The 23,009-nt window shown below is 39.8% G+C and overlaps 2 protein-coding genes across 2 annotated transcripts; both read right to left on the bottom strand.

The window, feature by feature from the left end:
• Positions 1 to 1,479: 1,479 nt before the first annotated feature.
• tgm2l (transglutaminase 2, like) lies at positions 1,480 to 14,315 on the bottom strand. The gene is made up of 15 exons (XM_051381013.1): positions 14,223 to 14,315; positions 12,714 to 12,884; positions 12,177 to 12,407; positions 11,564 to 11,682; positions 10,797 to 10,925; positions 10,359 to 10,536; positions 9,474 to 9,615; positions 9,267 to 9,370; positions 8,830 to 8,972; positions 8,642 to 8,741; positions 7,969 to 8,114; positions 7,738 to 7,867; positions 7,395 to 7,555; positions 3,072 to 3,208; positions 1,480 to 2,293 (listed from the first exon to the last, which is right to left on the bottom strand). Exons 1-15 carry the CDS (start codon positions 14,236 to 14,238, stop codon positions 2,119 to 2,121), a joined length of 2,082 nt encoding a protein of 693 aa, XP_051236973.1. The 5' UTR covers positions 14,239 to 14,315; the 3' UTR covers positions 1,480 to 2,118.
• A 6,269-nt stretch (positions 14,316 to 20,584) lies between these two features.
• Positions 20,585 to 22,291, bottom strand: exosc6 (exosome component 6). The gene is made up of 2 exons (XM_051381078.1): positions 21,972 to 22,291; positions 20,585 to 21,236 (listed from the first exon to the last, which is right to left on the bottom strand). Exons 1-2 carry the CDS (start codon positions 22,247 to 22,249, stop codon positions 20,690 to 20,692), a joined length of 825 nt encoding a protein of 274 aa, XP_051237038.1. The 5' UTR covers positions 22,250 to 22,291; the 3' UTR covers positions 20,585 to 20,689.
• Positions 22,292 to 23,009: the final 718 nt, after the last annotated feature.

Here is a 23,009-nt window from a genome sequence, read left to right as displayed (position 1 = left end):
TTCCAAACAAGCAAGTGAATTTCCCCAGTGTGGGATCAATAAAGTCTATCTTATCTGATCATTCACACTGCGACACGATCCTTCACAAGCAGTCTGACTGGACTGAATGTTAATAACATCGTTAGGAACAAGCACATCATGTTTAATTAGGAACGTAGTTTAAACACAAACAAACACACACACACACACACACACACACACACACACACAGGGCAACCGCTTACAGCACACTGCCCTTAGACTGAGTAAAATAAGCTTATAATTAGCCTGATCATCTAATCAATACACACATTAAAACAGTTATCAAACTAATAACTAACAGAAGTCAACGTCGGACAACATTATCATATGTTACCAGTTTCCTTGTGTTTGTGTAGTGGTGAAAAAACGTAACAAAATATTTAAAATATATATACAAAAAGTATATACATATTATCAGTTTGAATTCCACTAAAAGCTCCCTGCACCAAACTCCCTTTAAGAAATGTGACATTTTAACAATTCCTAACGTGTCCGTAAAAGCAGGTTACCCTAGCAACACGAGCTAAAGGCCGTTATTAATCGACTTTCTTCTTGTCAATTCGGATACAATATAATCCATAAAGATAAACTGGATTCTGTACGTTCCCAGTGTGAACTCGGCATTTGGTGTCTTTACCTCTGCCATTAGCTATGTCCATAGAAGCTGCTGGGCCCGGTTACTACTCAATAGTGTGTATTCTGACGGGCAATTGCCCCCCAGTATTACCTTACAGACATTAAATCCCGTTTCACCAGTTTCAAACACTTTTTGCACCTATATGTCAATATGTAAAAAGATATAATATGACCCAGCCCCATCGCTGCAGAGGCCGAGGGTTCGAGTCCGACCTGTGGCCCTATCTCTCAAGCTCTCCTGTCAAATAAAAATATCAGAAAAACATACAAAAACAGGGTTGGGAGGGTTACTTAAAATGTAATCCGATACAATTACGTAACCTGATTACTTTGTTACTTTTGGATTACTTCAACACCAAATATGCAAATAAAGATAAAGAGGAAAAAAAATGTCAGTGTTGATGTAAGTTTATCCTATCAGACAACAGAACAATATATACTCAAAAGGAACGAAGTGAAAGATTATTAGCTTATAAAATGTGTATTTTTTTTAGAGAAAATACTATTTTAAAATTAGAATCCTGCTAAATAATCCCCATTTTGACTAAATGTAACTGTAATCTGATTATGTCTTTTTTTATGTAACTGTAATGGATTATAGTTACCTTTTTTTGATCCTGAAAACTCAGTTACATGTAATCTGTTACTACCAAAGCCTGAAGAGAGGGTCCAGACTTAAAAATACTGGAATTAACCTATAAAGCAATCTGTAGCTCACCAGATAATCATTCAGCTTCATGCTTGTAGCTCTCAGAGAGACTGTTGGAAACCTCTGTGTAAATTATCAGATATAAAAAATTACTTGTAGCTACTCAGGTCAAATTAATGCTTGTGAAAAAAATCTTTATTGAAAGCGTACAGCATATCGATTTCATATCAGTTCAAACACAGAATGACTCCCCAAATGCATATATATTAGGATTAAATAGTATGAAAAAATGTGTATTTTCTTCCAATCAAACAGTGCAAAAAAGTAACAAAAACATACAACACATCTTGTGTAATCTTACCTTTCATAATAATAATGCATAATAGCACACACACATTTTCAAACCTGCACCTCGTGACTCAGGTCTTGATGGTTTGTCATTTAATTTAACGGGATTAGGAAAGAATCTGGCACTTTTAAGTCAAGTAAGAAATACAATAAAAGAAATGGTACGAAGGAGGAATATAAACAAAAAGAATGTATTTGCTTTCCAGAGGCTGTCACATTGTCACAGAACCTTTTTCTGTGCATTTCCATGTGGGAAATCTAGTGCCAGGTATAATGCAAAGCCATACATGTTCACATCTGACATACAGTGGCTTTAAGGTAATTACACTGATACCATAAAAATAATTTATTTGCATATATATAGAACTCTGTTATAATACTAATGCTACCTTTTACATTCAAACAGGGCAGCTCTTCCTCTCACATCCAGGAAGCGTCACATTATCCCCAAAAGTTTAGGATGTTTAATACAGTCTAGTAATAAAAGGGGTGTACTTCTTGCGGACGACCACGGTGGCGACTCCCTTCACGTCCTTCAGTCTGTCAGAGTCAAAGTCGACCAGGAGCTTCCTCACCCCGGTCCGCATGGGTGAGAAGGAGAGCTTGACAGACACCTTCTGGCCTGGCGCTACATCACCTCTGAAAAATGGAAAAGAGAGAGTTTTATTTGATTGTGTTGTCTATCAATCGAACCAGCCCGCGTTTCCACCAGTTTTGAGTGGAACTAATTGTAATCAAAGATGCATTGCACGATGCACAAGGACCTGTAGAATATGACACGCCCACTTTGGTTCCTTTTTTCATTTTTTGGATCCAGCTGCCAACTTTTCAGCTTCCGAATCGATTTATTTTTGGTCAAAATGCGAAATTTAGGTGCTTGAACCGTAACAGAGCCAGTTCCTTCTCCCCAGAGGATGGCAGTTCCTACAGTCATCCTCTGGGGAGATTTAATCATATATTGATCAGTTATTTCACTAGATCATAGAGGCATTTTTGGCCAAAAAAGAAATAAAAAATGTACCTGGAAAACATTTTTGAGCCTTATAATTTCTCATCACAAATCAGGCATACCGAGTTTCAGCAACGTAATTTATGATGTTTTAGTTGCTGAAATTTTTTATTTTATTTGGTGTGTAATGGCAACACATTTTTACAATTGCAAAAATGTCAACAAATAAGTGTCATATGCATATAATTTGAGTCAAAGTCACAGGGAGTTGGGGGTTAAAGAGCTGCACGTGGCCGATAGTTCGATCAACATTACTAGTTTTTAAACTGAAAATACACAAAATATCTGATTCATTGTGGACTTTCTGCAGTCTAGACCTCATTTCCTAATTCAGGTTATTCCAGTATGTGTTATATATGCAGTTTGCCTTTCAATTCTCTACACATGCCTCGTTGGTGGTCGACTTACTTCACGCGTATTTCAGTGGACGACAGCAGGCCGCTGCCCTCCACAGTGAAAACGCCACCCTTCAGTGGGACTGGTAGAGGATTGGTGAAGGAGATATAGGCTGTCAGTTGTTCCCATACAACAGCCTTCCCAGGTACCTGGAGAAAGAGAGACAGCTTGATGTTTCTTGATGGATTTAATGATAATAACTTGGAAATTGGATGTGCGAACTTGGTGTCATGGTCATTGAATCAAATTTAAAACTGCTGGCTAAAGGTAAACGTAAATACAGTAAGATTGTTATCCACGTCGGCGGTAACGACACCCGTTTACGCCAATCGGAGGTCACTAAGATTAATGTGGAGTCGGTGTGTAACTATGCTAAGACAATGTCGGACACCGTAGTTTTCTCTGGACCCCTCCCCAATGTGACCAGTGATGACATGTATAGCCGCATGTCGTCATTCCACCGCTGGCTGTCGAGGTGGTGTCCAGCAAACGATGTGGGCTTCATTGATAACTGGAAGCCTTTTTGGGGAAAACCTGGTCTGATTAGGAGAGACGGCATCCATCCCACTTTGGATGGAGCGGCTCTCTTATCTAGAAATATGGCGAAGTTTATCTCTAAAACCTGACAGTCCAGAGTTGGGACCAGGAAGCAGAGCTGCTGTCTTACACACTTCTCTGCGCTTTCTTTAGAACAGTCACCCACCCAAAACCCCATAGAGACTGTGTCTGTCCCCCGACCACCTAAACTATTTAAAGAAATAAAAACAAGAGGAGTTCAACATAAAAATCTAATAAAAATTAAAACCAACTCCTCAGTAGCACAAAATAAGAGAATGAAATGTGGACTGTTAAATATCAGGTCTCTGTCCTCTAAAGCTGTTTTAGTGAATGAATTAATATCAGATTATGATATTGATTTACTTTGTCTTACTGAGACCTGGTTGTCCCACGAGGAGTATGTTAGCCTAAATGAATCCACCCCCCCCAGTCATATTAATACTCACATTCCTCGAGGCACAGGCCGAGGAGGTGGAGTAGCAGCTATATATGATTCGAGCGTTTTAATGGACCCTAAACCTAAACTAAATTATAATTCATTTGAAAGCCTTGTTCTTAGCCTTTCTCACCCAAACTGGAAAACACTGCAGCCAGTTCTATTTGTTATAGTGTACCGCGCTCCTGGACCGTACTCTGACTTTATATCTGAATTTTCAGAGTTTCTATCAAGCTTAGTCCTTAAATCAGATAAAGTAATTATTGTAGGTGATTTTAATATTCATGTGGATGTTGACAATGACAGCCTTAGTAATGCATTTATATCATTAATAGACTCAATTGGCTTCTGTCAGAGTGTAAATAAACCAACTCATTGTTTTAATCACACTCTTGACCTTGTTTTATCATATGGCATTGATATTGAACATTTAATAGTCTTCCCACATAATCCTTTCCTATCTGACCATTATTTAGTAACTTTTGAATTCATACTATTAGATTATAAGCCATTAGGCAAAACTTCCTACAGCAGATGTCTATCTGACAGTGCTGTAGCTAAATTTAAGGAGGAGATTCCTTCAGTGTTTAATTCAATGCCATGTCTGAATTTAACAGAGTCCTATAACGACTTTAGTCCCTCTGAAATTGATAATCTTGTCGATAGTGCTGCAGGCTCACTACGATCAACATTAGACTCTATCGCTCCTATAAAAAGGAAATTATTAAAACATAGGAGACTAGCACCTTGGTATAACCACCAAACCCGCCAGTTAAAGCAAATAGCTAGGAAATCTGAAAGGAAATGGCGCTCTTCCAAATTATCAGAATATCGCTCAAATTGGCAAGATGATCTTAAAATTTATAGAAAGGCCCTCCGTAATGCCAGAGGAGCCTATTACTCAGCACTAATAGAAGAAAATAAGAACAGCCCTAGGTTCCTCTTCAGCACTGTAGCCAGGCTGACAGAGAGTCACAGCTCTATCGAGCCACATATCCCCATAAACTTAAGTAGCAATGACTTCATGAGCTTCTTCTATAATAAAATTATTACTATTAGAGAAAAAATTAATCACCAACTGCCATCAACGGTTATCAGTGGCTCTCCAAGTTCAGGGACTTCTGTCAATGTAAACTTAGATGTATTTTTAGACTGTTTTTCTGCTATCGATCTTCATCAGTTAACTTCAATCATTTCTTCATCGAAGCCATCAACCTGTCTGTTAGACCCGATCCCAACTAGGCTGCTTAAAGAAGTTGTTCCCTTAATTGGCACTTCTTTACTGGATATGATTAATCTTTCTTTATTATCAGGATATGTACCACAGTCCTTTAAAGTAGCTGTAATTAAACCCCTTCTTAAAAAGTCTACTCTTGACCCAGGGGTTTTAGCCAACTATAGACCGATTTCTAACCTCCCGTTCCTCTCTAAGATTCTGGAGAAAGTAGTCGCCAAAGAGTTGTGTGACTTTCTACATAACAATAGTTTATTTGAGGATTTTCAGTCAGGATTTAGAGTTCATCATAGCACAGAGACAGCTCTGGTTAAAGTTAATAATGACCTTCTGACTGCTTCTGACAATGGACTTGTCTCTGTACTTGTATTATTAGATCTTAGTGCTGCATTTGACACCATTGACCATGATATTCTTTTACAGAGACTTGAGCATCAAATTGGCATTAAAGGAACTGCCCTAACCTGGTTTAAGTCATACTTATCAGATCGTTCTCAGTTTGTACATGTTAACGATGAATCCTCCATAAATACTAAAGTTAGTCATGGAGTTCCACAAGGTTCTGTACTTGGACCAATACTATTTACTTTATATATGCTCCCTTTAGGCAACATTATTAGGAATCACTCCATTAACTTTCACTGTTATGCAGATGATACGCAGTTATATCTATCAATCAAACCCAATGAAATTAATCAATTATCTAAATTACAAACATGTCTTAAGGACATAAAATCCTGGATGACCTGCAATTTTCTGATGTTAAACTCAGAAAAAACCGAAATTCTTGTTCTTGGCCCCAAAAACCTTAGAGACTCATTGTCTAAAGATATAGTCACTCTAGATGGCATTAACTTGGCCTCTAGCACCACTGTCAGGAATCTTGGAGTTATCTTTGATCAGGATTTGTCATTTAACTCCCACATAAAGCAAACCTCTAGGACCGCCTTCTTTCATTTACGTAATATTAGAAAAATTAGACACATACTATCACAGACAGATGCAGAAAAACTAATCCATGCATTTGTTACTTCAAGGCTGGATTACTGCAACTCTTTATTATCAGGTTGCCCCAATAAGTCCATTAAAACGCTCCAATTAATTCAGAACGCTGCAGCACGAGTACTGACAGGAACTAGAAAAAGAGATCACATCTCTCCTGTACTAGCTACTCTGCATTGGCTCCCTATAAAATGTAGAATTGAATTTAAAATACTCCTCCTCACCTATAAAGCTCTTCATGGTCAGGCCCCTTCATATCTTAAAGAGCTCATAGTACCCTATTACCCCACTAGAACACTACGTTCTCTGAATGCTGGGCTACTTGTGGTTCCTATAGTCTCTAAAAGAAGAACAGGAGCCAGAGCCTTCAGTTACCAAGCTCCTCTCCTGTGGAACCAGCTTCCAGTTGTGGTTCGGGAGGCAGACACCCTCACCACATTCAAGAGTAGGCTTAAGACATTCCTCTTTGATAAAGCTTATAGTTAGGGCTGGATCAGGTGAGTCCTGAACCATCCCTTAGTTATGCTGCTATAGGCCTAGACTATCGGGGGATTTCCCATGGTGCACTGAGCTACTCTCTTCCTCTCTCTTTCTGCACTCATTCATGTCCCTTTAATGCATGTTACTAACTCCACTTCTTCCCCGGAGTTCTTGTGCTTTCTCGTCTCGCAGGTTCTCATGGATCCTGGTGGAGCCTCCTGCCATGGTCCTGCTTGACTGCCATTGCCAATACTGTTGTTGCTGTGCACCTGTCTGTCTGTCTGTCGCTCTCTCTCTCTCTCTCTCTCTCTCTCTCTCTCTCTCTCTCTCTCTCTCACCCCAACTGGTCGAGACAGACGACCACCCACCTAGAGTCGAGGAGTCTGTCCTAGGTTTCTGCCTTTTAACAGGCAGTTTTTCCCTTGCCCTTGTCGCCAAGTGCTTGCTCATGGTGGTACTGTTGGGTCTCTGTAATTAATGTTAAAGAGTTCGGTCTAGACCTGCTCTATTTGAAAAGTGTCCTGAGATAACTTCTGTTATGAATTGGCGCTATACAAATAAAATTGAATTGAATTGAATTGAATGGTCCAACTACGAGCTCTGGGCGTGCTCAGTGTGTACTCACCTGTACGAGGAGTTCAGGCATGCTCAGTGGGATGTTGGCCACGGCCATGATGGGTTCATTCTCTCCTGGAGCCTCTAAGAGTGCTTTCACCCTGATCAGATGATGCTCAGAGACACACCTGACGTAGTCGTCATAGTGCAGACGCAGAACTTCCCTGTGGACTGAATATTCACACACACACACACACACACACACACACACACACACACACACACACACACACACACACACAGTATTAAACAGGAAAATGGTGCATCATAAGGCACATTTTCTGCTATAAGATAGGATGAAGACACAGTACCTCTGCAACTGAGGCTTTTGTGGGTTTATTTGAGCTACTAACCTTTGTGAGCGGGCACTGTCACACTGATTGTTTGTCTCTGGCACTCCCCCCGGTGGAGTGAATTGTAAGTTACAGCGATGGCCAGCATGGTCAGCTGAGCATGAGCATCTGTGACACCTGTGTTCTCCACCTGCAGACAGAATGGATTCATCATCGAAAATACAATCTACATCCGCACAACGGCATCCCCAGATTCATAACTGACTCGGCTAAAGCCTGAGCTCTCCATACCTCAACAATCACATCAAAGTCTGTCCCAAAAACAGGCTTAGCCTGCTTGATTGACAGCTGCAGTTGTCCTGGTGCTTCATTCCCATAGGCTGGCTCTGTGACCCGGCGTCCCGCCTTCTCGTACACTTCCCTCTCCTCCCTGGAGCCTGTGGAGAAGATGTTGGATGACTATGAGCAGGTATTATAGGTAAAAAGTGGAGGAGTGTTACACAGTGCTGCTTCAGAGCACACAGCAGTGGTTCCCAACCTTTTTACTTAAAACTGCTTTTTTTTGTCCTATTTGCTGAAACTTTCACTATATCCTGACAGTAATACATGAGACAGATAATCTGTGGGGAATTTAAGTTCCTCTGTTTCATTCTAGCTCTCCTAATGGCATCAAACATAGTTGATTATTGAGTCTTATTCCCAGGGCATCAAATACAGGTGCTTTGGCACCCTGGGAATGAGACTCAACATCTTAAATAATAATCTAAACTTCAAAACGTACAATTTCATTTAGTTTTATTCACAGAAATTAACAAAATGCTGAGATACACTGCAGGCCTACTGTGTATACTTTCCCCTTCAAATTCAAGAAGGCCTTGCAACCTCCAGTAAAGCTTTTGTGACCCCAAGTGGGGGTGAACTAAATAGATGTGATTATAGTCAGTAAGGGTTTGTAAGTACTAACCTTCAGGATATTTGTAGTGTAGAGTGACATCTTCTCTGGTGTCGCCGTAAACACTTTTGGTGCTGATGTTCCTGCCCACACTCGCCTGGTCCACTCTGAGCTGCAACAATAATAACCATCGTCACTGTCATTGCTGCTTTTTCACTGGAGCAAACATGAGAAAGACAATCGGAACAACAGTCGATCACCTTCTCCCGTCGGCCGTCTTGGTGGACGATCCAGTTGATGATGTCAGCGTTCACCTCGGCGAACACAAACGGAGCGTCGTACTTTACTCCCAGAATCCCCTCCTTGATGGCCGTCACTGGACACGGACCACAGCAAAACTCACCTGAAGAGCAAAAGTTCATTGTGTCATGGAATTTTTTTACAGTATTTCCTACACTAGGACATATTTAGTAACAGGAAACAAGCCTCTGATCTTTTCACAAAGGCAGTTTAGTTGGATTATCAGGTCGGTAGGAAACACCAACCAGGTTTGAATCTGAAATGTCACGATTATATGATACCAAAGAAAGACAGTTTTTAGTTTTTCAAGTTAGATAAGGTAAGAAATGTCTTGTAGTAAACAGATTAGTAGAAGAGAGAGAGGTGATAAACAAAGATTTTAAAATTAGGAATGTACCATCACTCAGTTCTTGAGGGGTGGGGTCCAAAACCTGCCAGCCATCATTTCCTTTAGGGAGGTCATCTCTCGTCATCCAGGACTCGACCCAACAGTGGAAGTTCCTAAAAGAAGATAATTTATTATATTACAGGATATAATGTATTTTACTGTGTGTGTGTGTGTGTGTGTGTGTGTGTGTGTGTGTGTGTGTGTGTGTGTTCCTACCAGCTACTGTCTTTTCTGGCTCTGCTGTCATAGCTCTCCAGTCTTTCGTTCAGCAGGACGTCTAAAGAGAGGTTTCCATCAACATCGTGGGCTGAATTGAAGTTTGTGATGAGGCGCGTTGGGACTCCCAGACAGCGCAGCACTGTGAAGAAAACACACGTCAGAATGGGACTTTCCCTTTTTAAAATTTGGCTCTGGCTACAATTGTGTCCAATCACAGCAACTTTTTTGCTAATTATTTGAGCAATCATTGTAATTTCCTGTAGAGCTTTAATCAGGCCCAAACCGAAACCCAAATTTTACAGGCTAAAATAAACTACATTGTGCATATAATTATCAAAATAACATATTAACTTGTGCTTTATTGATAAAATATTATATCCCTTTATCCTTTATTGTCTTATTTTGTCCAACCCGAGACTGGGTCGGGTCTAATTGGGTTTGGGTAGAGAATCAAAGCTCTGGTTTCCTGCTCAAAACTTTAAGCCATATGTTACCAAACTCACTTCCTTCTTTCTAGTTGTGATAATGCAGACATGACTTTATTCTCACTGGAACAAGTTGTCTTTGATTTTTAATTAACTACATATAAAAAAATCTAATAATTACAACTATGTTTGCAAAAAACATTCCTAAAAGCATGACAATATTGCAATTTTTTGGAAAAGCTTCCATGAAATCAGACATTTTAAGCTACAACAATGCCCCCCAAAAGCCTGCAAAATCCTGAAGGGACTTCCTCAGTCTTTCTCAGCAAGAAAGCAAACAAACATATTTCCCCAAATGCTTTAAAGACATGCCTTTAAACAGTTAGTAGCAATTATTTTTACTATTACACTTTGGGATCCTTGAATCATGCAGCAGTGAAGTCTGCGATAGCCTCACCTGTGCAGGCGACAGCAGCAAACACCCAGCACTGGCCATATTTGACCGCCCTCACCCCGGCCTTGCTCCACTGTTGGAGGATCGGCACGCTGCCTGTCCATCGGTAAGGTGCGACTCCGTCTGAGTACGGCTCCTCCCACTTGCCCCACAACACACCCCTGTCACCGTTGGAGTTCACCTGGACAGGAGGAGAAGACATGTGGAGACGACATCTTTAAAGCTGTGAATCACTGCACGGACACTTGTGCACAGGATATTACATTTCTAGTGATGAAGACAATTCTCTTCTGTTCTGTTTTAAGGGTATTTCCTGGAGAGGTGTTTACAACATTAAAGCTTTCATGAAGTGCATATTGGTTGGATCTCTAAAAAATCATATGTGTTACCAGAGAAAACTAAATGTATGTTATTTCAGCAGCCAGTAAAAGAGATCGTTACCATCGCAGTGATCATCCTGCTGACGTAGACGGGGTCCGATCTGCGCTCAATGTCCATCTGAGAGTTTTTCAGGGCATCCTTAGAGTTGTCCAAGACTTCAAAACAGATGTCCATCACATAGTCCTCAAACTGAGAGAGAGAGAGAGAGAGAGAGAGAGAGAGAGAGAGAGAGAGAGAGAGAGAGAGAGAAAACATGTTAGAGGAACAAAGAGACAAAAAGGCTGGTTGTTGATGTCGTACTAAATTCGAAATGCACGACAGTCATTGTTTTTACATTAATTTGAATGGCCAGGATCATTTATAGCCTTTTAAATAGTTATTAACAGCATTTTACACGATTTTTAAATAACTTTTAAGCAGATAAAACTGATAAAAACACAAGGCAAATCTTCTTTCCTGCCATAAATAATACCAGTGTGTACATTTAAAACCTGGTAACAAATGAGTTCATTAATGTTTTTCATTATGCCAGGTTTTAGACTGTAGGCCCACTTCCAGCACCCATGCCTGTCTGTCTATCTGCCATCTATCTGTGTGTCCTCCCAGCGAGCTGTGAAGGGACAAGCCCTTGTTTGTGTGGTTTGGTTACATTCTCACACCTCCCATCCACAAGTTTTCCTCTGTCCAACAAACAGATTTCCTGATGCAGCCAAAGCCTCTGAGTCTCCGCTGTCACACTGCTGCGACAATTCACACAGGCCACCTACCGGCCTGACAGACACACACGTACTCAACCCACGCAGACAATGTGTATATGCATGTGTTACCTGTCCATAATTCCAGGGAATACTTCTGATGTAATCCCAGGACCCCATGTAAATGATTCCATCTTCATTCATTACATACTCCTGGAGTAGACTTTCATCAGGGAGGTACACCACATCATCTACAAACACACACAGAAGACCGTGAGTATGTCCTCATGTCAAAACATTAACATTCAACACAGATTCAAATGTTTAAGTTGGAAAAACTATAAACTGAGTGAGACATTCACAGGAAACAGAAGCAGCTGATCATCAAGTTTATGTTGTTTATATTGCTTTTGCTAATCAAGAGACATGTTTGTGACACTGAGTGCAAAGTAAAAATGTCAGGAGCTGCATGATAAACTTTAAAAGCTGCAGTAACACTTTGTTAACATACATGTTTATGTATTTGATTTTATTTATTTATTTTTATTTTGTTTGTTGGTGTCACAGACGTATTTTCGAACCTTCCCATTTCCTTTTTGCTCAATGTCAATTAGATTCTGACATATGTGGTTTCAATACATCCAAATGAAAACAATAAACTATTAATCATTTTTAAAAAAGCTGCAGAATGTGAATGCAGTTGGAGAAAGCAGACGTGTGAGAGAGAGAGAGTGCTTAGCTTTACCTTTGCACCACGGGTTGTAGAGCAGGTGGAACCTAGCTTTGTCGGCCTTCTCTACAATGTGTCCGTCGGGCGACATCATCAACACAGCCAGGCGATAGTGGCCAATAATGGCGTCTGCTGGACTGTGCAGAGTCAGCAGCACCTCATCCTGTGCTCCCTGCTGGGTAAACCACCACTTGTCTCCGGCCCCGCGCTCCTTCTGAACCTTGATCGCCACCTCCTCTCTCTTACCTAGAATTTATAAAAGGGATTGTTGGACCATCAGTTAATTTTCTCAAAGTCAGCATCAGAAAATATAGAAAAACATTAGTGCTCTGTGTAAGGAAATTCATTTTTCTACTATGAATTAAGTGGATGATTCATCGCAATAAAGTCAGAGAAGCAGACTTAGTTTTGCATTTATGTCTTCTTGCTTTTTGTCAGAATGTGAGTACAGAGACAAAATTGAGCATTAAATGGTGAATAGCCTACTTTGGATCAGCAAAGCAAAGTTGCATCAGAACATAAACTGTACAGTCCCGGTCAGGCTGTACTCACCAAGGTGCAGGACCAGTTCCAGGTGGTGTTTGGGGGGCAGAGAGTCAGAGAACTGCAAGGTTATGGAGAAGGGTTGACCCCTGCGGACAATCAGGCGCTCCCGATCAATCTCCCTGGTGCGGTGAGCCAAGTTGTTTTCATGACTTCTCAGATCCACGTCAATAATCAAACCTAACGGGATGTAGAGAGACAACAATTAGTCTATGAGGAATGGCGTGAATCGAGGGAGCTGCAAGATGGCACTGAATCCAACACACTGGTCCTTTAAGTTGTGACCTTACACAGAGTTTACAGAGAGCTGCATTGTGGTCACAGGTCACAAGTTGACCCTGATGATCCAGTTATCGTCCTCAATTCTCTTTAGAGGAATAGTTTTTGGGGATTGCTTAGGAAGGTTCATAACTGAGTGAAATGACCCAGAAGTATTTAAGTGGCAGCCATGATAAGAGCTGATCAAATTCTTCCTTTCTTATCTCCTTTAGCACAGGATTCAGTTGACTATCCTTTACCAAAAGAATTCTTTGCGCCACGAACATTTAAAGCGACGTACCACAGTAGTTTCACAAAGTAAATGTAAATGTAGAAACAACACAGCACCTATTTTATGCTTGTGACACCATCCAAGTTATTGACTTCCTCTTGTACAAATCTATCCACTTAGGAGTAATCTTGAAGAACAAGAGTAATGGATTTCTACTTAACAATATCCTCTTCATAACATAATACTATATAGATAAATATAAAGATACATTTTCTGTACTTAACAAATGTATAAAAAGGTCAAAAGCACAGTCCCTTAACCTTCTTAAATGTTCCCTGTTTATCAACTGAAAACATAATTTCTTAGGAGATTTGTACAGCATTAAGTTTCACTGCACTTCTCTTCCATCTGTTAGTTAGTTTAAAACAAAAAAAGCCCAGTGTAAGTACAGTCAAATGCTCTATTTGAGAAAAAAGTCCTTATGAGTTCTCCTTCACATCTTTCCTCAAGACATTTTCCACAGATGTCAAAGGAAAAGTGTTTAGGAAAGAACATAGGACGTAATTTTTTTGGACTGTTAGACTGCAGTCTCTCTGTGTCCAGTCTTTATGCTAAAGTTAAGCTCGCTGTCTCCTCGCTTGTAGCTTCATATTCACTGTGCAGATGTGAGACATCTCCTCATCTAACTCCCTGCAAGAAAGTGAATGATAGTGAAAGTCTGTTTTTTTTTAAATGTAGCCTGACCTTTTGGCCTGACCCTTGTCCTTGTTGCAGGAATAGGATGAGCCACATCACACCCAAGTGTGTCGTCATACATCAGCACATTTTTATACCAGATCATAATCTTCCGCAAAGTTTGTAACATGAACCAGACTAAGGGCCAGACAGTTAGTTAGATAGATAGATAGATAGATAGATAGATAGATAGATAGATAGATAGATAGATAGATAGATAGATAGATAGATAGATAGATAGATAGATAGATAGATAGACAGACGGATAGATGGATAGATAGATAATCACTTACCCCTGTTGTTGTCCATTGCAGATCTTCTTCCTATTAAAGTCTATTAAAATGTTGCTCCTGAAGTGTCTTTACACTCTTCCTTTAATGCTCAGTGTCCATCACAGTCCTGTATTTATACAGCACAACACGATAGGGCCCTCCCTCCTCTCCGGCACACACTCACCCCCAAAACATCACCTCACCTCTCTCTGTGACCTCTGACATCACTTACCAAAAACCTACAGTGCTCTGTGGGCGTGTATACGTGAGTGTGTGTTTGCAGTGTGTGAGTGATAGTTTAAAGTGAGTTTCACAACCCTTCTGAGACACACTGGGGTCTTTGTCAGCGTGAGGAAGGGTGGATGTACGCATCCATGTGTGTGTGTGTGTGTGTGTGTGTGTGTGTGTGTGTGTGTGTGTGTGTGTTTGACACTGAGTGCAGTCAGTGGAGGAGTCACTTTCAGTCACCTCTGCACGTCAGACTCTTACTAAAGTTAATATGAAATAGTGGGCTACGGTTGTTACACCCAGAGGTATTATAGTTTTGTATTTTACATTAGTTTTTATTTTTACTTTGTTTTTTATTTATGTTTTTAATCAGTTACAGTTTCTAAAGTGGATTTTTCTTGTTTCAAAATGTTAAGTTTTAGTTGAGTTGAGCTTGTTGACTGAACTGACGAAGACTAAAACTAAAGACGATTCCTGTTTATTTTATTATTTAAAGTCTAGTTTTTAGTTTTTATTTCAGTGAACTAAAATGTTAATTTCGCACATCAATGCTCCACTGTTTTAGGAAGGAGGGAGGCCATGATTCCCACCTCAGATTCTCACATATGGTATGTGTATACAATTACTTTCACAATCAAAACTAGGCTTTTCACCTGTTGGTAATGTGTTCCTCCAATAAAACATCACATTTCAATCATTAATTATTATTATTCATTATCACAGTGTTTTTTGCTCTTTAACTATAGATGTCATACAATTTCTGTCTTTTATTTTGTTCTAACTTTCAATACAATAACAATGTATTCATTCATTCATCTTATCTTATGTTGCTTCCTCATAGAACCAAGACAGTGAATGTAATGTAAAGCCAGTCTGTCGGTCTTTGATTAAGTCTGAAAAATCTCAACATCTATTGAATGGACTGGCTCAAACTCTGGTACAGACAATCCTCATGACTTTGATAGAGTCATCGTTTGACGGCTAGATTTTCCTCTGGAGCCATCATCAGGGTAATATTTGTACAATATTTATGACCAAAGACCTGCAAAATTAGGGTGCTAACATTGGCATTTTGCCCAATGCACTGCAGTGACTAACTAGTGGCCACTAGAATGACTCTCAGTCTTGTTAGGAGATAAAGATTCACATTGTAGAGATTATATTCAAGACAAGACAGTCTATTGAGTCAGACGCCTAACCCAGCCCTAACGGGAAGTTGACCTTTGGGTCAGACAGAAGGGTCATACTATTAGTTCAGCTAGGAATACACGGATACATAAGAGGTATCCATCCCATGATTATTCATCTCAATAGCAGCATCAGTGTTTGTAAGACAGTTGGTCTTTCATGGCTTTTAGATGTTTTTGTTCACATTTTAAAGAAGATTAAAAATTTAAAAAATGTTGTTTTATGTGCAAAAGGCAGTGTATAAAACAAAGAAACAAAATTACATTATGCATTCTGCAAAGATATTACCCGGATAAATACATACAGTGCATGCTCTATGAGCCACAGTGGCCCAAGACTTCTGCTGGCCAAGCCTGCTAACTTCCAGTTCACCCATCCATTAACTTGAATGGGGATAAATAATTTAATCTTTTGAATCTCATAGTCTATAAGAATATTATCAAACTGTGGCTTCTTTCACAATGTAAGCGGAAAATATATATTATTGGGCCAGTGGAAGCTTCTGCTGTAATTACACGGTTCTACTTCTTGAGTTACGTGCGTTGCGTTGACAGACTGAGAATGGCTTGTCAATCACAAGGTAGCCACACTACCCTGCTTTATTGTCTAGTTTACTCTAAATGGGACCATCATTTACTAAGTGAACATCATGCTGTATGGAAGAGGACTTGAAACTAGAGACTGAGACCATAAACTCATTAAGAAACTGTTTACTGAGCTCATAAATCAAGTGAAAAGTTGGCTCATTTCTCAATAAGACTGCATGGTATCATTTTGACATCACTTTGGTTTGTAATATGTCTGTTTGAAAATGTTGATCATCTGCGTCTGTGCAGGTGTTCAAGCTGCACTGTGTGATTGCTGACTGAGAGTAACAGAGACTGTTGGTGTGATTCGAGAACTTACTGCATTGTGTTACATATCTCAGTGCCCGCAGATAGCCGGTGATGGCAGCTGTATTGTCTGGCTTAGAGCAGGAAGAGAATGAGGTCTATGACTGATTGAACTAAGAATAAACACACACACACACACACACACACACACACACACACACACACACACACACACACACACACACACAGTACAGTAAATAATGATAAAACCCAGCGACCCAGTCCAAGCATGAACAGGCATTAAATAGCCTGGAGGATTGTCACTACTGTGTTATAATGATGACATACAGTGACACATTGGGTGTTTTATTTACACACATTTTCACTCACACTTAGAAAGTGATGTAACACATAAAGTGACTCAGCTGAAGATACACATCCACATGACTTTAGGATGGCTGTTCAGCATAAACTCATTCCTAACTGAATGATCCAGGTGTGTATTATCAATAGGATATCCATTTTGTTCAGTGAAGCAACATGAAAATGCATAAATTCATGGAACAATCTTCAACATTTCTATGTCTAGAGAGACTCAATAAAACTTCAACAACAGGAATTTGTGCACATTTGATATGTTTTAAACAAATAATTCAGCAATTTAGAATTGTACTTGCAGACACAGATTGAAAGGATCTAATTAAAAGTCAAAACTGACTCAGCAAAGGCTGAGTTTTGCTGCTAATTTTTAGTTTTTGTGTAGTCTGTAGTGTGGATCAATCAAAAAACACGAGATCTTTCACAACTAACTTACTTCAATGTCAAAGACCACAGACTTGGATTTTACTAGCCCATCCTGAGGTACAATTATTCAACATTATACATTATACAACTGACTTTACACTGTAGGATCAGCGTGGTGTACATCTATTACATTCTTTCCTTCCATGTGCACCGTGTCCCCTTTATGCGTTTGTGCAACGCCAGTAGAAACACTTCCCGTTACAAACCCCTGACCGATTGGACAGTGACATTAAGCAGAAGAGCAAACATTTTGCAGAGTAAATATGTGCCTTTGTGAAAGTGAATCTCTCTGACTGGGAAACAGTGTCTGCGGTGTGTGTCAGTGTGAGCTGTGGAATGCCGGGATGGTCATGTTTCGGGAAAACTGTTTCGGGAAAGTCTTTCATTGGCTTCAGCGTCCTGATCACACCAAAGTGTCAACAGACTGACACTCTGATGGGCATGGACTAAAAGTGCAATGCACTCCATTGGTCTCTTTCTGCACCATCTCCTAACAGACAAACACACACACACACACACACACACACACACACACACACACACACACACACACACACACACACACACACACAAAACACACGCTTTGATGCGTACCTCCAAACCTCCGTAGAAAGTTCAGTTTTTTTACCCCAGTATTATATAGCTAAGAAAACATGACTGAATATGTCCTTGTTAAAATGGATAAAAGACAGTAAAAGAATAAAGGTTATGTTGTGTTTAGGGTTACAGTTATGCTGATTTATGGTAATGGCACCTTTTTTGGTCCAATTCAGGCACTGGTACTCAGAATACAACAAAAGCTGTGACTGTAACCTGTAACAGTCACAGAAAGAAAATACATAATCAGATTACAGAGATGTTTAGTAAAAATGAGGATAAAATACATTTTAAAATAAAGAACAATATACTATCAAGCACATGTGCACACTGGACCTTTAATGATTCAACAAGTAGCAGCTTTTTCAACTAAATTCCCTATTTCTTTTGAATCAGTAACACTGTGTGCTCCCGCTCTTTGTGCTGATTTCTGACAAGGGTATTTGATATTGGCTGATTTAAAAAATGGTAACTTCGACTTTGAAAAATATCATGATGTTATCCCTTCAGTTGGTAATGCTCCCTGCTGCGCCTGAAACACTAAACTGGAGCAAGGCATTACACTGGAAACCGAACAGCCATTAGAATACCACACATTACAGTATCGTAAATAACAAAAAATAATTACTATGTTCTGTAGCGCTGGTTTAAATGTAATTGCTCGTGTTCAGATTAAGGAAGAATTATTATGGAATCAGTAACTTTAAACAGCTGAATTTGATCCTTAACTAAAGAAAAGTAGGCTATAAATGTTGTTAATGAGTTAATAAGTTTAAATATTTTATTACAAGGTTCCTTAATCCTGCAAATTCAGAGCTATAAAGGAGTTAAGTGTGAGTTTCTAAGGAATAAAGATGTGTATGTGTGTGTTTTAAAGCTTTTTAATAGATGTTTGTTTCATACGTGCATTAGCAACATTTTAAAAATCATCATTATATCAGCAGTTTATTTGTCACAAAGATAGGGTGTAACATTTTCAGCACAAATCCAACCATGATTCTGCTGCAACACCTTGGTTTCCATGACAACCACACTTTCAACATCCGTCTCTTTTATTCCCATTTGGACGATGTTATGATGCAGATTCTGTAAATCCTGTGGGTTTAAGTTTCTGGGCTTAACTTCAGAGACGTTCTGAGTTTTTTCATGAATCAAGCCTCTTTCCTTCTGTTCAAGTGCACCATATTGATGCATTTAAATGTTAAATACAAAGCCCAGAGCCACCTCAGAGGGTTGGGAATCCCCGCGTCATAGTTAAAAAGGCCTACCTAAAAGCTAGAAACATCCCTGAGAAGGACTTTCCTCACAGTCTGAGAAATGTCCCCTCACACTGGCTATGAGGTTTAGTGGTTGTATGCTATGTTTGTTTCTCATAGCGTTGTACATGGCAGGAGAGGACTTCCAGCTTGCAGCTGTTGCTTCTCAATCCTCTGCTACTTTGCCATTTAGTGGAAGAACGAGATCCTGTTAAAAGGAGGTCAGAATAATACTTTAAAACAAAGAACAAATTATGAGTAATGCTTATCCCCATGTGTCAGCATTGTTGTTGCCGCAAGCTGTCATAAATTGACTTCTTGACTTCTTCTTGAACCGGATGAAGGATTTTAGTCGTCGGACGTCTGGATCTTAAGTTATCAGAGAAACAAGCTGAGCTAACGTTAGCAGCAGTTCGGCTCATAGCCCCTCCGGGACGTCCTTACTGCTGAACAGCGTGGGAGAAGCAGTGATATTTAAGGTGGAACTGCTTTATTCAGTGTTTTTTTTACCTGTTTGTTTTAAAGAGGAGAAGCCCTCTGGTTAAAACCTCCTGAACAATGAACACTGAAGGAACTCCTATGATCCTATTTTGGTTCTGATGTGAAAAACTGTACACAGAAAAAGTCCATGAGTAGATGCTTCCTTCTGCGCAGTGACACAAAGAAAGAAAATAGTTCCTAAAGTGGTCACAACAAGGTGGATTATCTTGAGTAACCTGGTCATGATTTCTGGAAAGAGAGTCGGGTGCCATCTGGTTGCATTAAATTAGAGACAAGGCGGACATCTCTACACCAAAATAATCTGGATGGATAAATAGCTCCACAGCTGTACAAAATACCATGAAAGGTATTGTGGATATTCATGATGCCAAGAGCTTGGCACCAGGATTTTACCTTTTACTGCCACCCTGAGGCCTCAAGTTCCACTTGTACATAAGGTAACTATTATTGTAATGGTCATATTACTACAGAAGGGTTAGAAAGGGATGGCGTGATGATGCAAAAAGCCATCAGGACGCCTCAATTTTGGGTATTTATTGTGGGATTTTATTGTCTTAGTGCTTGGAGCAGACTTTCTAACAGCAAATGTGTCAATGAGAGCGTAGCACAGGCCTTAGATAGGGTGACTTCTAATGGTATTAAGGTTATTTCTACAGGACACAGCAACTGAGTTCAACCACCATGTAATTCAGTTCCAGATGAAGTTAAAGTCATCTTAAACCTGAACCTCCAGCAGAGCAGCAACAGCAACACCTTCTCTTGATAAATCCATCTTGGAGGTTTATATGAACTCTCTCCTTTTGGCAAAAGAGTGCATTTAACTGGTTGCCATCGGTCTTTTAAATCAACTTTATGTGATCTTTGTATCCTATTTATGGTCTATTGCTTGTTGTCTGTCTTATTTCCCTTTCCAATGTCAGTTTAAGCTCAAAGCCCCAAGTGCATTGTTAAATTGTGTAATAAGAAAACAGTTAAATCAGTCTTATTCATTTTTATTTAAAGAACATACTAGCAAATATAGAAAATTAGGTTTTGTCGCCGGCGTACGAGCTCTTGAGAATTGAGCTGTTAAAAGAGTGTCTCAGCTCTCCGATGGCGGGGGAGCAGCCTTGCGCACAGCCTTGGTGAGAGCTTGTTGAATAACCGGGTACAGTTTATAGCATCCCTCAATGCAGGTCCGAACCCCAGCTGTCAGAGTCTCTTGGGTCATTTCTCCATCTGACTGCAGCCCAGAAATCTGGTTCAGGCTGGGGAGGAAGGCAACAGTCAGCCCGCCCTGGTTCCCGCCGCCGCCGGAGCTGCGGCTGTTTTCCTCCGCGTAAGAAGGGTCAACCACGTAGGAAGCGCCGTCCTGGCGGATCGAGCAACCGAGCACCAGGTCGTACATTTCGATCCCTGCGTCGGCGAGGGCGAGGGAGGCGCATGTGACGGCGTGGGCCAGGACTGAGCCGCTGTTCTCCAGAACCATCACGTTGACCTCGATCTGAGAGCGGGGATACTTGTGGAGGCACACGGCCGACTGCAGACTCTCCTGCAGCATCAGGGAGAGATCCTTCTCCTGGCTGCCCTGAATCCACGAGCCCCTCTCCGGGCAGGAAAACGGAGCGAAGCGCATGTCGGTGGTCAACCTGGATGGACGGAGAAAGACAGTTGTCTTCATAAACTCTTCCTACAGCAACTATCGCAGACACATCTGTGTGTAAGATTGTTAGAAATGATACAAAAAATACATAATACAGACAGAGAATTGCATAAAAAGTTCCATAAAGAGGAAATAATCTGCTTAAAATACACAAAAGTTCATTATTTGGGTTCATTATACAGATAGATAGATACTTTATTTATCCCGAGGGAAATTCAAGCATCCAGTAGCAGCATACAAACATACATTAAAATAGAAAACTATACAAAAAGTAAAAGTAGAAATTTTATTAAACCATGTGCAATTAAAATTAAAATAGTTTATTATATAAAAATATGTCAATCAGGGGTTGGAAACAACTGTTTGTAAAGCAAAACTGCTCAGTTGTTGTTTAAGTTTACTTTGTTTACATACATTTTATGAGATCTGGCAACCTTTTTGAGATACGTGGAAGAGAAATCAGAGCTGCATGAAACAATCTCGCTGGCTTCACTTTATTTAGGCGATTTTACTCAGTATGTACTTTTGTTTGCTTGTTTGTTTGTTTATTTGTAAGATTATCTCTCTGTCATCATGTATATATGTACTCTCTTACAACAAATTTAAAATGTAAGATGCATTGTCTTAGATTATTTATTTATTTACAGGTGTTTCTGTATGTAAATAAACAAAACAACACATTTTGTTTGTTTTTTAAATAAGAAAACACTTCATTACATACCTTCCACACTTCATATCAGTCTCATCTTTCCGTTCAGTTTCTCTGGGTCCGTAAACGCAGCACATCACCTTCGTGTCCCCAGCCTCGATGTACGCGGAACCTTTCGCCTGGCTCACCGGCCCGCAGCGGACGAACACCGGCCGAACGTCCACCTGCTCCCGCTGCCGACCGTCCGCTCTCGGGCCCCGCGACGGGACAACGTCCGCCGGCTTGTCCGAAAACAGAGACGGGCTTTGGGAGACTTCTGGGCCGCGCACACGCTTGGTGTCGGTCGGCATGGTGCACGGAAGTGAAGTGAACGTCACACCAGCGCGTTAACTAGTCCGCCCCAACAATGTGTTCCCCGCCGGTGACAGAAAGCGCAGCAGAGCAATGGTTCCGGTGTTTCATCAAAAAAAAAAAATCACAAATTATTTAATTTTAATTATTATACACAAAGATATTTTAATTTAACTTTTTATTTTATGGAAAAAAAACATTCTATGTCAGTTTGTATTTATTAAATCTGTTTAATAATACAGTTAATAATATACAAACATGTCAAGAAAGGATGAATAAAAACAAATAAAAGATTAACATTAAACGTGCCAGAGGTCAATTTAAATAAAAATAAAGTGATTTTAGTTCAATAAAGGAAGAGCAGTCGCAGTTTTAACAGCTTTTTTTGGTTTATTTTCTTTATTGAAAACATGAAAGTGAGGTTTTACACATTTATAAATGTAAAAAACTGCAAAAAAATATAATGAGATTTATTAGAAAATACTACTTCTCACACATATTATACATATTCTCCTTTTCTCCAGTGGAAGCTGAAAGTCACACAATATAATCACAGTTTGTGTGCTTTTATAGACATTTCCAGAAAATATGAATGACTGATTTTAATGTGGGAATCACAAATTATTTAATTTTAATTATTATACACAAAGATATTTTAATTTAACTTTTTATTTTATGGAAAAAAAACATTCTATGTCAGTTTCTATTTATTAAATCTGTTTAATAATACAGTTAATAATATACAAACATGTCAATAAA

Source organism: Dicentrarchus labrax, unplaced genomic scaffold, assembly GCF_905237075.1.
Source record: "Dicentrarchus labrax unplaced genomic scaffold, dlabrax2021, whole genome shotgun sequence".
NCBI classification, from domain to species: domain Eukaryota; kingdom Metazoa; phylum Chordata; class Actinopteri; family Moronidae; genus Dicentrarchus; species Dicentrarchus labrax.
This window is presented reverse-complemented; position numbering and strand designations above follow the sequence as displayed.

What these genes read in the sequence shown, in the direction of transcription:
- tgm2l (XM_051381013.1), bottom strand. An exon ending in TTCCCTGGAATTATGGACAG is followed by an intron (nt 10,926 to 11,563) that starts GTAACACATGCA and finishes TCTCTCTCTCAG; the next exon opens with TTTGAGGACTATGTGATGGA. An exon ending in GCCAGAAAAGACAGTAGCTG is followed by an intron (nt 9,371 to 9,473) that starts GTAGGAACACAC and finishes ATCTTCTTTTAG; the next exon opens with GAACTTCCACTGTTGGGTCG.
- exosc6 (XM_051381078.1), bottom strand. Translation starts at nt 22,249, where the DNA reads ATGCCGACCGACACCAAGCGTGTGCGCGGCCCAGAAGTCTCCCAAAGC. An exon ending in ACTGATATGAAGTGTGGAAG is followed by an intron (nt 21,237 to 21,971) that starts GTATGTAATGAA and finishes CCGTCCATCCAG; the next exon opens with GTTGACCACCGACATGCGCT.